The sequence below is a fragment of the Centrocercus urophasianus genome, unplaced genomic scaffold, assembly GCF_019232065.1.
Source record: "Centrocercus urophasianus isolate 14NV4802_14NV808 unplaced genomic scaffold, USGS_Curo_1.0 seq_9, whole genome shotgun sequence".
Classification (NCBI taxonomy): domain Eukaryota; kingdom Metazoa; phylum Chordata; class Aves; order Galliformes; family Phasianidae; genus Centrocercus; species Centrocercus urophasianus.
The window spans coordinates 3,071,672-3,089,436 of record NW_024885532.1 but is presented as its reverse complement, the minus strand read 5'-3'; the positions used below and the strand labels follow the sequence as shown (position 1 = coordinate 3,089,436).

The 17,765-nt window shown below is 39.7% G+C and overlaps 1 protein-coding gene across 1 annotated transcript in view; it reads left to right on the top strand.

Annotated features, from left to right (window-relative positions):
- Window positions 1–5,269: 5,269 nt before the first annotated feature.
- Window positions 5,270–17,765, top strand: part of GPC5 (glypican 5) — a gene marked incomplete at its 5' end in the record, with an annotated part of 595,668 nt that continues 583,172 nt past the window's right edge. The window contains 3 exon segments of the mRNA XM_042838694.1: window positions 5,270–5,657; window positions 13,883–14,021; window positions 14,023–14,042. Of these exon segments, the coding sequence (XP_042694628.1) occupies window positions 5,270–5,657; window positions 13,883–14,021; window positions 14,023–14,042 (547 nt within the window).

Genomic DNA, 17,765 nt, shown 5'->3' with positions numbered 1-17,765 from the left:
GTGTTGTAAATTTAATTACCGAGTTCATGAAGGATTTGTGTAGTGGTATAAATTGCTTAATTTATAAGGAGAGCATGTGAGGTAGTTAGGAAGGCTTACAGACTCTCAGTAGAAAGTTAGAGCTCTATTTTGTTTGCTTGTAGTGTAGAAAGAGGTCTGTGCTAGCAGGTCAAGACAAAATACTACTTCATCATAAGAGAAGACTGGAATCCAGAATTGTCTAGTATCTCAACTTGGTGAAATTCTGCTCCATTTCAGCCCACTTGCTCCAGCTCTTACAGTACATGTTGGGGTAACCTCAGAAAGACTTTGTGAAGTCCTGCTACTTTGCAAATGCACTAATATCCTGTGTGCTCTCTCAGGAGAGATGTGAAAAGTTTGAATTATTCAAGCAAATGCTCATCTTGAATGTGTTAGTGGTATTAAAATAAATGAGGATGCTTGCACCTATTTTCTTTGATATTTCCCTATATGTGACCTAATAATTGCACTTCGGGCTGAACTCCAGATTTAGTAGGTTCATTTATCTTATGGATTCAGATGGGACCTTGTGGTGGGGTATGTCACTTACTCAGCACTGGTAGGGTGTAGCTACTAAATTTCTGCTTCTGAACAGATGTCTCTGAGAGTCAGTGCTGATGGAAACTTAAACATTTAATGACTTCTAGCTCCCTAGATTTGCCCTGATTTTGAATTACTAAATTCTGGGTTCAGTGCTACTGAATCACTCCCCTTTAACTGCCTAACTTAGATTTCATGAATTTGGAGCTAAGACTCTAAGTTAGAAGAAATGGAGTCAGTCCCTCTGAGCAAAACTCAGTGCTGAATGAAACTTGAGAGCTGTCTAGAACATAGATCTAGAACTGTCAATCAACTGTTATTGATAGAATAACTTCTGTGAACTCTAAACCATACTTTCTTGAAAGCATGAAAGCTGAGGGTTGTACCTATGTGGGTAGAAACTTTTTTCCCTGTGACAGCTGAAGTAATGTTATAGGCAAACTAACTTTCAACTCTGCTGGTACAGCAAGGTATACAGCAGGGTAGCTGTGTACTGAAGACTGCAGAGACATGAAGAAAGACCTTTTATCTTTGAGCATTGGTTTGCAGGATGTGTATGATTAGAGTAGAGCACTATGGTAAAATAGGTTCTGAAGTAGTGAAGGGTGCTGTAACTTGGGTTTTATTGTCTTACGAAATGTCCTGGGAGACCTATTTTTAAAAATATTTTTAATTTTTTACTTTGCTGTTTTAAGTAGAATGGATTTAGCTTACCTTATTTACCTTGCAGCTTGTATAGCTAAGATTTACACGCAGTTAACTGTCTTGTGATTCACTGTTGCACTAAATCTATAAAGTAAAATTATTTTGTTACTGTTGCGGGTTGCTCCTTTTTGCATGGTTTGGTCCTCATTTCACTTGGGGAAAAGAGGGCATGTTAACATCTGAACAAGGAGTGTGTATTGTAGCAGTTGCAGGAAGTTAAAGGATCGAGTGTATTTTGTTTATATGCAAGTCCTTTAGTTTACGCCTCCTAGAATAGATGAAAAACTATTTCTGTACCTGCAAAAACTGAAAAGCTGGGCATCAACAATAGAGTTAACTCTTTGTAAGTTGTGTGGGTGAGAGCAACAGTAAATAACAGAAGTTGAGTGATACTGCTTAGTGTATGCATAAATACTCTGTTGTGACTTAGCTGATAATTTGTTAGCATCCTGCCTCTTGTTGAACAGGTTTCTGATCACAGAATCTCCTTGAACACCGTTGTTCTGATTAAGTCAAAGTACTGCAAACATATGGACTAAGGGAAATTAATTTTCATCTCTAGGCACAATAGAACTTGAATATTTTATAACTTAATAGGGAAAAGAAGTCATTCCCTGAGCGTTATGTGCTTAGAGGAGACCAAAATTGTTTGTTAATCTTTTTGCAAATGCTTTAAAGAATACTTGAGTACCAACTGAAGTATATGGAGTTTTTATATACCTCCTTCCCCCCATTGTTGATGCTAGACTGAAGCAGTGATACTGAATATAGATTTTTCATATTAGGATGAGATTGCAGAACAGTTGCAATTACATGACACTTTTTATTCTGTTACATGTGAATATTTTGTAAGCTGCTGCTTTCCTTTGTTGCAGTCTTCCTTACTGGTTATTCCCTCTTAGGGAGCAGTTCAGATGTTCTTGTCTGACAGTGTTTTAATTGTACAGGCCCAAGTTTCTGGGAAGTAAGACAAGTGACACTAATTAAGAGGAAATGAGATTAAGAATGTTCAATGTTAGAATATCTGAGAAAGTCCCTATGGAAACACTGTACCTAGTAGTAAGGAGAAGTACTTTTTGAAGTAAACTGCTGAGCTAAATATGGAGTATAAATTGTTAAATAAATAAAACCTTTATGAAAACATACATATGTAATTACATACTGGGTACAATATTCCTAAACAAACGCTTGAACTTCTGAATCACTGTGAAGACCTGAAGCTCTTTCTAGACGAGCAAGGTGCAATACCTGCATTTTGAAAACCTTTTCCCTTTAAAGAAAGTAGCAGTAATTTAAAAAAAAAAAAAAAAAGTAGGAGGGAGCTCTCTCCCCGCCCCGCCGGCCGGCAGAGGCGCTCGGCAGAAGCCGGATGCGGTCGCTGTGCGCTGGGCTTCCCGGCTACGCGCCGGGCTGCAGCGGAGCTGGCTGCGTGCTGTGGGGCCGCTGAGCGGTGCATCAGGCAGCAGTTCAAAAGCAGAGATGCTTCAGGTCCTCAGCGGCGGGTACCGGCTTGCTGATTTCTCTGTGAATATAAGGATCACACAATGAGTTATGCAAGGATGGGGGAGTGGGACACAGAGTGGTAGGGGCATAATGCAGTGCGGATAAGCATAAAAGTTTAGGTTAAAATAAGGAATAGTAGTAAAATAGTGCTTGTAACGTGGAGGGGGGATAGTCTACAATTCTTCTTTGTGACTTGCAGTTGTTTCCCTAGCGTAGTCTCATCTGTTTGCCTATGAGGTCACAGCTGATAATCCACTATAATCACAAAAAATCAAATAATGTTCTTAACGTTTTCATTTTAAAATATAATTAAAAATTCTTAATTCATTAAGGAAACCCACACGCTGACCTGTGTTTGTAGATAAATTCTCAAACTTTTGCGATACTGTTATGAACTCTTTCATTAAAGCAGTTGATGGATCTGCATGTGAAGTTTTACTGGCCTCGTAAGTTTATGGGGTCATTGGTAGCAGAGTAGGATAGTGCTATGAATCCAAATAGTGCACAGCTCTTTCAGTTCGGGTCTTCTAATTTAATTATCCCAACCTAAAATAAGAGGATTTTCTTTATATGCTTACCATAGCAACTGTACAGTAATTCTGCATAACTGAGGGATGGGGAAGGGTGGTTTTTTTTTTTTTTTTTTTTTTTTTTTGTTTGTTCATTTGTTTGTTTTAATTCCCTGCTGTTTTTAAAGCTTCAAGGAGCTCCATGTGAGTGCTGAGTTCCCCCACTAAGTTCAAAGCAAGAGGGCAGTATCAGAACCAGGAAGACTTTAGAAAGATTGTGGATTATTCCAGAAGTAGTTACCTGAATTTTCCACAGGCACGTGATGTAAACTTAGTAGTGAACACACAGTCCATAGTTTTAATAAGAACTTCCTTAATTGGTGTGATGTGTGTAAAAATAATAGATAGGACTTGTGACTGAGCCTTGAAGAATGACTTAAGAAAGCTTAACAGATGTTTGAACTACTTTCAGATATCTAAAACGAAATAGGAGATAGCATAGAAGTATTTCTTCATTTTTAGAAACTGGAGATGGGGGCAGGTGCTGCAGTCCTTTGGAAATTAGCATCCTGAATGGGATGGGAATGGTAAAAGGACTTGCAATCAAAGCTAAATGGCTTGTGTTTGATATGGCAAAAAGGGTGTGAGAAAAGCAGGTGTAAGTAAAGTAAGGAAAATTATTTTTGTAGCAGCTCTCTTAAGGGATACAGGGAAGGTAGCACAGCCAAATAAAGGGTTTTCAGTACTTACAAGTAAGATGACAGTCTGAATTGTTAGCTATGTATGTAAGTAGTTAGTGTTGTATGTCAAGAGAAAATAAAAAGAAGATGAAAATTTGATTTCTTACCAGTCTTTTTGCTTAACCTGTAGAGTTGGAGCATAGAAGTTTCAGTTGAGTCATTACCAATAAGAGATATGATAAAATACCAGTTTGCTTTAAATCCATGGGCTCTGGGATCATCTGTTGCTGATGGTGAACTTCTGTACAGTTCAAAGAAACTCACATTTTAAAAAGAATATTTGTATGTATTTCTTATTTGGCAAGACTTTTCCCCTCTTTTCTAATAAATTATTTTTGTATCTTCACTGTGAACAATGTATTGGATGTTGAGGAATCACTTTGTGGTTCCCAGGATTTCCTCTACCATCTTCAATTTGCCAAGTAAGATCATATGATTTCTGCTTCCCACATCCAAGTTGTTTTTTCCAGTGATATTCTTCAATACTCAGAAGTGTTCTCTTTAAGAACAAGTGTTTTACTGAGTGGCAAGGGATTTGCTATCTACTAACAGCATATAGACAAGGTATTGAATTGTTAATTACTTCTATTTTTGTTGAAACCACATCTCTTTATTTCCAGTTCTGTTTCCTCCCCCTTTTTCCTCATGAAGAGCCCCAAATCTCTTGCAGTAATTTGCTTTATCGAAATATGGTAACCTGTTTTCTTTGTTCAGTCTTTATGTATTATATGTATTATATATACACCATGGTTCTGTTTATAAGCTGTGTAAGGACAGTAGAACAAATTCTGTTAAAGGACATTTCAGATACTATATGTGGAATTTGCTGATTGAAGGAAATTGCCAGGTCCATGAGTACAAATGGCTGAGAGAAAGGAAAGAGTAGTTCTCTGCACAGGTAATGAATTAAGCTGTCACTCAGTAGATTAGATGTGAATAAATGCCTTATTGCCTTGCTCAGCAGTGAAGCAGTTGATTTCTAATGCAGGTTTTAATAACTGATGTGCTGTTTTGTTACCCTTATTCACATGGGTGCTCAGAATAATTCACGCGTTCCTCACAATTTTGCAGTCTTGTGTTTAAATTGATGCCACAGATGCAGGATTGGAGTGAAAGCTGGGATAGACTCATGCTGTAGCACACCGGGTGATCACGGGCAGTTTCACAACCTACGAAAAAACTTCCAGCTGTATTGCTGAGCATATCCTTAAAATGTGTACATGGAGGGGGTTCCTCATTCTAGTGTGATGACCCCGGGCTGCGGGGGTCTCCCAGCATCCATCTTCGCCCTCCTTAGCGGGCAGTGCCCTTCCGCCGCCGGGGCCCCTCCTCGCAGGAGGAGGCAGCCGAGGAGCACCGCCGGCCTTGGGGAGGGCTCCGCCTGCAGGGGGCGGCGGGCGGCGCTAGCGAGCGGCGAGCTGGCTGGCGGCGCGAGGCTCTGGAGCTTCTGAGACGCGCTCTCTGCGGAGGCTGACGGGCAGAGGGGAACGGAGCCTCAGCGTTCTCCTGCTGCTGCTCGCCTCCGTGGCCATCATCGACCCTCGGGGTGAGGAGCCGCGGAGCTGCGAGACTGTCCGGAAAGTTTTCCAGTTGCGTCAGCTCGGCTCCCTCAGGAGCGTCCCGAAGTTCCCGCGGGCAGGTGAGGGGAGAGCGGGGGGCCCCGCGGGAAGGAGCGGCGGAAGCAGCGGCAGCAGCGAGCTGCGAGTCGCTCTTCAGCCGCCGGACGGGCGGGGAGGACCGTAGGTCGGGCGGTGGGTTGAGCGCCGAATGGCGCGGGGGGATTGGCACGGCTGCAGCTGGTAGGTGTGCGCGTATTCTACACGTTATCTAGATAAAATCCTTGTCTTAATAATGGAAATTTGAGTGCATCGTAGTGTTGTATTGAGAATGAAACTTCTGAAGTGGAAATCATAAATATAATGAGAAGTACTTTCCTGGATGTTTGTTTGTTTTCTTCCAGTCTTGTATGTCAGTTGATTCGAGTTGTACTTCTGAAAGTGCAACATAAGGATATTTTCATGTTTGGGGACATAGAGACAGAAAATACTTTTATTCTCTAAGTGCATAATTAAATAATATCCCTATGTGTAAAATCCATTCATGTTTAGATGTGGATTAGTAAATGTGAATCAGTGCTTTCATGACAGAAACTGACTTCAGTATACAGCAAAAGTTGAATTAACATCCACCTTACTTAAAAATGTTGATCATCACTTCCTATTCTAAGATAATTGGTAAAAGTTTTTATTCTGCAAGCAGAGATTAGCTATGCTTTATCTATTCCAGCAGGAATCACTTCAAAGTAGAGCTTTTGACAGACTGACTTGTGAACTGCACTCTGAAACATTGTATTAAATTTAGGATTATCTGTTATTATGATATTGTAGTTAGGTCACCAGTACACAGAACAGTATCCAAGGCCTTATTACATTATCTGTAGCTTAAGCTTTTATCATAACCTTCACCAAAAAGAAAACAAATGCTTTTGTTGGAAAACCTGTTTAGGTTCTGTGCAAATGCAGATATTTTGTCTGAAAACAAACAAACAAGCAAAAAAAAAACCCAAGCAAACAAAAAAAAACCCAAAAACCCAAAACCCTGAAGCACTGTCAGTGACATAAACGTTTGGTGCTCATTGAGTGTGTTTGAGCGATACGTTGATTGTTACTGTGCTCTTCTCCATCCATAGTCTGGTGTAACTATTGTACTTATGTCATCTTTTATTTTAGAACCATATGTTCACTCCCATACTGAGAGTAGGGAGGAAACATTGTTACCTCGAGGAAATAACTGTAGTCGTTATTTATGTATGTAGTCACTCTAAAAGTAATGCCTCCTGTTTACTGCGTGGAAACTACAACAAAGAGCACAATAACACTATTTGGTAGAGCAAATTCTCAGCTGCAAAACACTGCTTTTTCAGCATAATCACCACTATTAGCTGTGTATTTTTGCCAATGACAAACAAGAACCTCCATCTTGTGCTTGTAAAATTCTTCACCAGCAGAGGTGATCCACTGTCACTGCTGAAATGCATAACCCAACCCTCAGTGTGCTCACATCCACTGAGCTTCACAGAAGTTCAGATAGCATTGATGAATGATTTTTGACGTGTTTTTGGTGTGAAAGAATTCAGTGACACACCTCATACACACCACCATGTCAGACACCGTTCCATCAGACTGACCCTCTGCTGCTATCTGTCACATGGCAACAACATGTAATGAGATATTGGTGGGAAGATTCAGTGTCTACAGTCTTACCATCAACATACGTCCTTGTATGTAAACAGTTTATGTAGATGCTGACTTCTGAAAATAGGTGTTGGAGCTGCCTGTAGGAGTCTCGGTTTGTTTATGAGTGGGCTTCCAGCACTGTTTGTGGTTACTGGAGCCTCTGGAATATCTTGGCAGGACTGTTAGCTGCCATCCTCTGGGGATGCTTCCTCTGCTTCCTGGAGTGGGAGTGAGCACCAAATGGGAACCATCAGCCCCATGCATTTTGGCAATGGATGATGGCAGCGGGTGTCTGGAGCAGTCAGTGGTGCCCAGAGCTCTTCAGCTGATTGTTAGATGGCATGTTCTAGTTGCCAGGCTTGTCTTTGCACCAGAAAGCTAAGTTCAGTGATTTATTGAGAAAAGCTAAATTTTCTGGAATTGTAGAATCAATCCCATTTTTTTTTTTTTGTTTCAAACTCTGAACGGATTATTTGAATTTTAGGAACCAAACTAGGCTTCTTTTGGCAATTTTTGGAGACCATTTATGGTGTCATTATAATAAAAAATGTAATAAAAGGAATGAAGATGTTGATTGGTATGAAGTTTATTGCAAAGACTTTTTGGAAACAGTTATATGTACAGAATTAAATAAACAAGGCAAAAAACTGCTTGAAGAGTGTCTTAATGTCAGAAAAAGTTGGTGCCTAATGCTGTTTTGCCAATTCAAGTTAAAATATTCTTGCTAGTTCAGCTTAACGTAGCAATTAAATCAGCTTAAGGTCTGGGTCACAAGCAACCCTAAACACTTTTTTGAATTCTAATTTAGGTTTCCAGTACAGTTGAAATTCGGGGAATTTGGATTTTGGCTTTATTAGAGGTTAAATCAAGAATTTGTGTGTGCTTCTGCTATTTGTTGAACGTGCTCAGATCTCCAGAAAAGGATTTGAACAGGGACAGGAAGTGGATTATGCAGTGGTATCAGCTGAGGTCCATTTTATCACATCTGTGTTTTGTAAGGATTGCTGCCTGTATTGTGTTTGTGAGCATAAGCTGTTAGTTCCTGAATGCAGGTAGCATTTCACCTCTGGCTTTGTAAAATGTAAGAAGAATCTTGCTTGGGTGCCTGCCAGTAGGAAAGGGATCTTGTAGGATGCTACAAAGGAGCCAAACCTGTACCAGTGCTGCCTGTGATGTCCTTGGAAAGCCGTGTGTAGGATACATCTTCTCTAGAAATGCATTAAAAGACTTTCTGGAGCTATCTAAATGGAGCCATCTAAATAGAGCCACAAGGAAGTCAGCAGGGTGAACAGCCCAGGGTTATGTGCTTGAGTTTGATCCTTACCTCTTTTATTTAGCAGTGGTGAAATACTTTACACTGATCTTAACGGCGATAATTAATGTGGGGCGGTGGCTCTAATAAAGGTTAGTTCACAAATAGATATTAAAAGATGAGCATGAGAAATACTTGTGTGATACAGGTTGCCAATCTTTTTTTGCAGTAAACCACTTGTTTGAATGACTGCTTCCAGCCAGTGGCATTTCAGTGCTGTCTCTTAAAGACTGTTTGTCATGACAATCCTGGGTTTGTTTTGGGATTTTCCAGTCTCTGGATTTGGTCTCATGAAAGTATTTGCCTAAGCAGACAGGCAGAAATTTACCGTGTCTGGTCATTAACATCCTCATCCTGCCAGCACTTGCTTTTATCCCAAACTACTGAAAATATGGATTTCTAGGATGAAGACTATGAATCAAAGGCTGAAATCAGTTCCAGATCTTCTGGAAATAGATAGAATTACTATTATGGATTATGTTTTATTCTTGCTGAGCTCTTTTCTACTCTCACTGAGATTGTTTCCAGTTATAAAACTTTTCCTAGACTCTAAATGTATATTTTAGTATATATTTATTATAGGGTAAATTGTTTCACTTTTCTCTCTGCCTTGGTTTTGGATAAAAAGCAAGTTGTAGTTATAGAGCCTTCAGAATTCAGTACTGGAAAAAAAGAGCCACTGTTCATGCAGTTAGAAAACTTTCTAACTCTATTTCAGAATATTTGGCACTGAACAATTCTTGCCTAGGACACTAAGATTTTTACTTGCAAAAACATTTTAAAATGTGTGTTTTTTATTTTAGGTTGTTCTGAAATAGAAAGTCCTGATTCAGTTGCTGGTGTACTCTCTTTGAACACTGTCCTGTCTGCTGTTGCTTGTTCCGTAGTGTTTTAATGGAATAATTAAAAACCCCTCAGTGGACTCTGAGCAACCACTCCATTTTTAATTGGTTGGACTCTTTCACATGTTGTATTCAGTTACTTTTTCCTGACCATTGAAATCAGCTCTGTTTAATGAGCTGGAATGGAATTAGGTCAATAAAATGTACTTTGTATGTGTGTGATTAGCAGTCTTAAAGTAAAAACTGAGTTCCCTTAGGGTTGGGAGTGATGGTTAAAAATATGCTGCTTAAAAGAAGTATTTACCATAAAATCAAAGGAAGAAGAGAATATTTGAAGAGTCAATTAAAACCGTAAACAAATATTCATTATTGTATGAGAGTTTTGCTAGAAGTCTGAATGTCTTCTTGAAGCTACACTATAGTCTTTAACAAGCTGAGGTAAAAGTCCACATTAGGTTCTGAGAGACAAAATGTCAGAAAGCTTGAAAGCTAGGCAGTGCTAAACAATGAAAATACTAAGTGCAGTTTGGCTAATACGCCTGATCTTTAAATTATTTAATTGCAATAGTAGAGAGTTATGCATATGTACCTACATGCACAAAGAACTGCATGTGAGCTGAATCTGTGCATGTTGTTAAAACTGTAATAGCAGAGTCTCTATATACTGTGAAAGTGGCACAAAAGCTTTGTGCAAGGTCAACTTTTCTTAACCTTGTATGAAAGAAGAAATCATTGCTTCTGAGAAATGAAATTGCTGGTTACTTCTGAGGGGTACCTTTGTCACTCATCGGAGAGGGCCCCTGGCAGAGTGGGGAGCACTAGGACTAGGTTGGGGTGATTACTGGGAGACTCTGACAGCAACACCACAGCAGCCCTAGCAGTTGTGCAGAGGTACAGTGCTGGTGCTGAGTAGTGTGCTGAGGGGTTGGGCAAGTCTCCTCAGGGTAACCGCACCCTGGGCAACTAGTTTTGATGCCACAGTAAAATAGTGTTATGTTACCAGATGATGGATTGTGACCTCATGTCCCTCCACTGCACGTGTTGGGGTGCCAGCAGAGCCTTGCCCATCCTAATATGTTCCTGGACTTTAGCTGAGAGTGTTTGCTTGCCTTGTGCTGTAGGGCTGGTGGCAGCTGTTTTCAGCCCATCCCCACAGCATCACCTGTGTTTCCCCAACTTTCACTGGCTCAGGCAGGTGGGCCTTGCAGGTCATGCTTCACTCAGCAAAGGTAAGTGATGTGGAGATGCATAGCTTGGGCCGCTGTGGCTGGATGAGTGTGAAGAAGAGAGGGACCTGGGGGTGTTGGTTGATGCTCGGCTGAACGTGAGCCAACAGTGTGCCCAGGTGGCCAAGAGGGCCAATGGCATCCTGGCCTGCATTAGAAATAGTGTGGCCAGCAGGAGCAGGGAGGTGATCATCCCCCTCTACTCAGCACTGGTGAGGCCACACCTCAAGTACTGCGTTCAGTTTTGGGCTCCTTACTGCAGGAAAGATGTTGAGGTCCTGGAGCGTGTCCAGAGAAGGGCGACAAAACTGGTGAGGGGTCTGGAGCACAAGTCTTATGAGGAGCGGCTGAGGGAACTGGGATTGTTCAGTCTGGAGAAGAGGAGGCTCAGGGGAGACCTCATTGCACTCTACAACCTCCTGAAGGGAGGCTGTGATGAGGAGGGGTTTGTCCTCTTCTCCCAGGCAACGAGCAGGACACGGGGTAATGGCCACAAATTGTATCAGAGGAGGTTTAGATTAGACATAAGGAAGAACTTTTTCTCTCAGAGGGTGGTCAGGCACTGGAATGGCTGCCCAGAGAAGTGGTGGAGTCGCCGTCCCTGGCAGTGTTCAAGAGGCGTCTGGATGACGTGCTGCATGATATGGTTTAGTGCTTGTGGTGGCAGTGGTGATGAGGAGACGGTTGGACTTATAGGTTGGACTTATAAGATCTTATAGGTCGTTTCCAACCTTGTGATTCTATGATTCTATGAATGGTAATGAAAGAATGGTTCACTCTCATTCGGTAATATTAAAATACACTGATTTGCTGACATTAACTGTACCAGTTAGAGTATATAAGATAACCTCTGCAACTGCTCTTTCATTTCTGTGTTTCAAAAATGAAATAGCTGAGATAACTATAAGAAATACAAATAGTTTTCTGTATATATAAATTTATAAGTACATCACAGGAAAGAGAATAAGTGGAATCAGTTGTGAATATTCTTTAAATGCATAAAATTAGAACACACCATGTATTGCTTAAATTGTACCTTCCTTGTCCTTTGTAAAACTAGAGAAAGACTATAGATCTGTACCTTCTAACTATAAGGAAAAATCTCTCTAAAGTTTATTAACTATTGTGATTTGGTTCTGTACAATGCAGTGCCTTTATGTTGGTAATAAAACAAATGTGTTATACTTGAGGATAACATCAGGCATTCCTTATGTTTTAGACTGGAATGGACTAGAAATGGAATTGAGTTAAAGCACTGTGATGTGTTCTCAGATGAAGGTCAAAAAGAAAAATAAAATTGGTTCTCTTAAAAAAACATAGAGCCTAAAGGCTTTATTCAATAAATCTATAGCTTAAAGGAGTACTTCTAAGTTTTCAAGAAATGTTTTTGGGGAAAAAAAGCATGGTATCTCTACATTTAATAGTCACTGACTTTAATCAGTGCTAAAATCTAATTCTTTATCTCATTAGCAACTAAACTGAAGTGTGTAAGAGTCTTCAAATTGCACAAGGAGAGAGAGGAGGTAATCCATTTGTGCCATATTATGTGGCTGGACACTGTGGTTCTGTTCATCTACTGCCTGTTGTCTACTGCAGCTCCCTTGTAGCCTCTGTCTCTGAATCCTCTCTGCTCTGTACCAGAGGGAGAAGTCAAAGATTCGTCCAGAGCCCAAAGCAGTAATTATTCAACAGAACACATACTCCTGAAGGAACCATGAGTGACGTTTTCATGGGATCTCACTGCTATGGTACTGACAAGTATAAGATTTGGTAATTCTAATTTGATTCTTAATTCTAAGTTGATCTAATAGCAGATCTGACCTGAGCATGTTAAAATTGCTATGAACATTATATTAGTATAATGTTTGTAAGAGCAGAGTGACTTGTTGGACTCTCTCTTCCTAATGCAGCCCAGGATACATTGCCCAGAAGGGTATACTGCTGCCAATGCCTGCTGCGTGCCAGCACACCCAGGTCCCTCTCTGCGGGGCTGCTAACTCTGCTAACCTGTACTGCTGCGTGGGATTATTTCTCCTCAAGTGCAGAACCCTGCAGTTGCCTTTGTTGAACTTCGTGATGTTCTCTGCCCATAATCCTTCAGCCTGTTGAATTCTATCTTAATGGCAGCAAAGTCCTCTGGTTTATCTGCCCCTCTGCCCAATTTGGTATCATCAGCATACTCTGCTCAGTAGGTTAATGTTTCTGCCTGAGCTTTTTGGAAAATGTTATTTAAAACACCTTAATTTATGTAAGGTAACTAATGGAATATGAGAAGTAAAAGCCATGTATGCTTCCCTTTTTCCGTAACTGTAGTCATAATATAGAATATAGAGTGATTTATTAGAGAAAATATGGAAAAACAGTGGAAGAGTCAACTTTAGAAGCATTACGATTTGTAGTGGCAGGGAAATAAGTTCAAAGAGATGATGTAATAGCTTGAAGCATGTATAAAGGCAAGGTAACACAGATTTTTTACTTTAGAATTTCTTGCTTTTTTTCTTCCTCCACAACCACAAATTCCGACTTGAATCCTCAGGGATGATGTTTTTATAAAAAGATACTTTTTAGTGTACAATAAGAAATACAGTACTCAATTGCTCCTCTTGAATATCAGTGTGCCAAACATTTGAGAAGATGTTCATTTCTATGAGCTTTTCTCATCCTGTTAGTGAAGTGGTAAATTGTCATGACAAATACATAGGGAATGGTGGTCATTAGAGAAAGAAACAGTAAAATATGTTAGACTAGGATTTATGACTGCTTCATATGAAAGTCAGTATGAGTATGTTTATTATATACCTATCAGGAATGGGCTTTCCACTGTTCTGTTATATTTAGTAGCAGTTAGATCTTTTTAGCCCAAGATTTACAGCATGAGAATGCTGGCTATGAGCTATGGGCTGGATCATATAAGCTAGCAAGTCAGTATTCCAAGTGATGTACATTGCATATTCTTTGTACTTTACCAACACTTGTTAGCAATCTTCACAGCTGGAATAAGATTACGGCATCAAGGTAATGCTATTATATGACTAATTAACTGTAATAAGGGTACTCTTCACACAGAATGTTAGTTACTACTGCCATCTAAATTTGTTTAACGCTAAGTGTCTTTAAAACTCTAGGCATGTCTTTTAAATGTGTATAGTGATGTTTAAAAAAAAAAAAAGAAAAAAAAAACATCTATTTTCTCTGTGTATTGTGAACTTCTATTTCATAGTAATCATTGCAATTGTTTCTTTCTCTAGGTGTTGATCTCCAGGTTTGTACTTCTAAAAATCCAACATGCTGTACCAAAAAGATGGAGGAAAGATAACAGACTGCAGCAAAGCACACTATACAGCAAGTACTTCAAACATCTAGTGCTACGTTAAAATTTTTAATGTCGTAATGCAGCAGCTTTTCAGGGTAAGGCTTTCTGCTGCTTGTTTCCAAACTTCTTCATTTTCATTTTTGTTTGGTTTAGGTGTGTAATTTACCTGTTAATTTTTAGTTCTAATGGAAATATGTGGGGTTTTGTTCTTGAGATACACTTTTGGGATCAAATTTTGTTCAAGTTGTATAGGCTTTTGAGTTTTTGAATTTCTAAAAAAAAACTCTGAGTTGATAAAAATAATAATAAAAAAGTGGGAGTTGAACCTTAGTTGCTCCAATGCATGATGGGAACCTATCTGTCAAATTAGTAATAGTCTGGGCTGTTGGTGGAATTGTGTTTAAGTGATTTCCCTACACACCACTCAATTTTCTCTGAATTTGAAAGTTAATACAGAAATTGGTCAGGAGTTGGGAAGATGTGAGAAATAGTGTCAGTGTATGGTTTTATTTCCTTTGATGGAAAGGGATATAGAGTTCACACATTGAGGACAAAATCCTACAGTATTGTCATTTTTTGTATTAGTGTGTACTTAGGGCCAATTGGATGAACAGGGTAATATGTTAATTTTGCACAAGTTTAGGAACTTGTCTTTCCAGCAACAGCTGAAATGCATTAGCAGATGGACTTAGCTTTAATGGCCATTTCATGACCATAACTCTGAATCCAAAGGCCTTCACTTTTTGAAGTTTAATTATTGCTATATTGCTAAAGATGAGTTGCTCTCTCTCTTCTGGAAGCATTGCTACTATTGTATTAGTATTGTATTAGTCTGCTTAATACAGCTGTCCATGGGTGTCATGGGCATCACTGGTAAAATGTACAAGAAAAACTTTAACTTTCTGTTTTCTGTCTTCATTCTTCCTCCCGACTTCTGTATATTAGCCTTTTTTTGCACAAAGGTATGTTGTATTGGGTTGAAGGGCTGCAGACTTTGTAGAACTGAGGAACCAACTGTACTTGCCTTAAGTGAGGGCTGTGCTCTCTACTGTTTATTGTTAATACTCTCTTCTTTCCTCCAACCTTAGGAGAAGAAAAATCAGAAATGATAATCCATTGATTATCATATTATTAGTGTATTAGTGTATTATTGAACCGTAATCACTCATTTAGAGGCTAACAAGGAATGTGTGCACTCTTTAACTTTCCTAGTAATACCATTTGACAGTATAGAAAGGAACTAAGAAAGAATTAGTGATTTTTTTTCATCTTCCCAAGGAATCAGTAATTATTTATGTTCACAGTAGAGTTTGAGAACTTCCCAAGGATTACCTTATTCCACCTTTTGTTGAAACACACGAGTAGTATTTGTTGCTGGAACTCAAGCTGTCCTTGGATTGCTTATGAATGTGGCAGCCTTTCACCAAAATAGTGGACTTAGCAAGTACTCCTGTGTACAAAAGAGGTAATAAATGGTTTTGTTCACTATGGCAATGATGACAATTTACTACTACAGGGGAAAACTCTACTGCATTTGTGATGTAATCTCTGGAGCATATTGAATCACGCTGCCCTAATGCAGTTTTGTGTTTGTTTTTGTTGTTCTTTTTTTTTCTTTTTTTTTCTTTTTCCTTTAATTTTTTTACTACATAACAAGTTCAGAGTCAACTTTAACCGTAATCATAGTTAAGTGAATAGACAGAGATTGTTTGAAGTCAAAGTGGATTTGCTGCATTTAAGTATGATAAAGTTGCAACCAGTAGTTAAAGTAAATTATATGAACTAAAAAATTGGTTGAAATCTTCTGAGCTGCTTTCTCTGGTAATATGTTAAGCCATAAGAAATAATGGAATATTTGTCCATCCAATTATGGATTTGATGGGTGAACTGTTCAGTGGATGAAGAGCTGGCTGCAGGATTGTGTCCAGAAAGTGGTGGTCAACGGCTCCATATCTGGATGGAGACCAGTGATGAGTGGGTTCCCCTGGGAGTCAGTGCTGGGGCCGCTACGCTTTAGTATCTTTGTCAATGACATTGACAGTGCGGTTGAGTGCACCCTCAGCAAGTTTTGCTGATAATACGAAGCTGTGGGGTGCGGTTGACACACCAGAGGGACAGGATGCCATCAAGAAGGACCTAGACAGGCTTGAGGAGTGGGCCTAGGAGAAATATGTGAGGTTCAACAAATACAAGTACGAGGTCTTGCACCTTGGTCGAGGCTGGGAGAGCTGGGGCTGTTCAGCATGGAGAAGAAAATGCACTGGGGGAGACCTGATAGTGGCTTTTCAGTATTTAAAGGGGAGCTAGAGGAAAGAAGGAGACAGACACTTTAGCAGGATTTGTGGTGATAGCACAAGAAGGAATCGCTTCAAGCTTAAAGAGGGTAGATTGAGGTATATATTTATAAGGAAAAAGTCTTTTACGGTGATGGTGGTGAGGCTCTGGAATAAATTGCTCAGGGAAGTGTTAGATGCCTCGTTCCTGGAGACATTCAAAGTCAGGCTGGAGGGGACTCTGAGCAATCTGATCTAGTTGTGATGTCCCTGTTTATTGCAGGGGGGTTAGACTAGATGACCTCTAAATGTCCCTTCCAACTCTAAGGATTCTATAATTCTTGTAAAACTAAATCTACTCTGGCACTGATTCAATTGCTTTCCATTTGCAAAGTTTTCTGAAGAATGATTTGAAGATCAGAAAACTCTTTCAGCCAGAACTGCTGTATCTCACTTGAGGTTTCAAATGATACATTGTGCTGTAGGTAATTTGCAATTCAGAGAGCTGCTTTGAAGTTCCAACAGTTTTCTCTTTCTTAGCTCTGTAATCTTTCGTATTTTAAGTGTGATATAAATAAGCTAAGACTCAAGTACAGTGAAGTTAAATGAAACTGATTGTATTAAAAGAAAGTGGACAGGCTGAAATCCATTGTTCACTTGGCTGTTGTATTGACAGATGAGTGTCTCAAAAAATGTCTCCAGTTTGCAGTTTTGTATACTGTTCTCTTGCCCTGTAGACTTAACCCATGTCCATGGTGGTGTTACCTTATGGGGTGAGGAAAAGAATCTTAGAATCATAGAATGATTTGGGTTGGAGGAGGCCTTAATGGTCATCTAGTTCCAACCCTCTGTCATGGTTACCCAATAGATCAGGCTGCTTAAGATCCCAGCCAACCTGTCCTTGAATGCCTCCAGGGTTGGTGCATCCACAGCTTCTCTGGTTATCTTGTGCCAAGTGCCTCACTACCCTTTTCTTTGAGTAAAGATTATTTTTCCTGATATCTAATCTAATTCTCTCTTAATTTAAAACCGTTGCTCCATGTTCTATCGCTACAATTCTAAGATGTCCTTCGCCATCTTTCCTGTAGACCATCTTTTATGTACTGGAAGGCTTTGTACAAGTCCTTGTAGATGTCATCAGTTGTAGTTCTTTATTTACCAACCCTGTAACCTCAACGTAGTAGGCCACCAAGTTTGTCAGACATGATTTGACTTATTGAAGCCATGTTGGCTGTCACCAGCCAGCTCTGTTTTTAAAGTGAATTAGCACAGTTTCCAGGTTGATCTTCTGCGTAATCTTTCCAGGCACGGAGGTGAGACTGTGTGGCCTCTAGTTCCTCAGGACTTTTTTTTTCCTCTTTTTAAAAAATTGAAGTTATATTTCCCCTTTTCCATTCAGTGGGAACTTCACCACACTGCAGTGAATTTTCAAGGAAAAGGAGGTGGGAATGTTAATAAAGGGAACAAATATAATACCCACTGTTTGATCTGGGGAACAGAGCTGTTACAGAAATCTTGATAACTTCAGAAATCATCTCTTAAGAT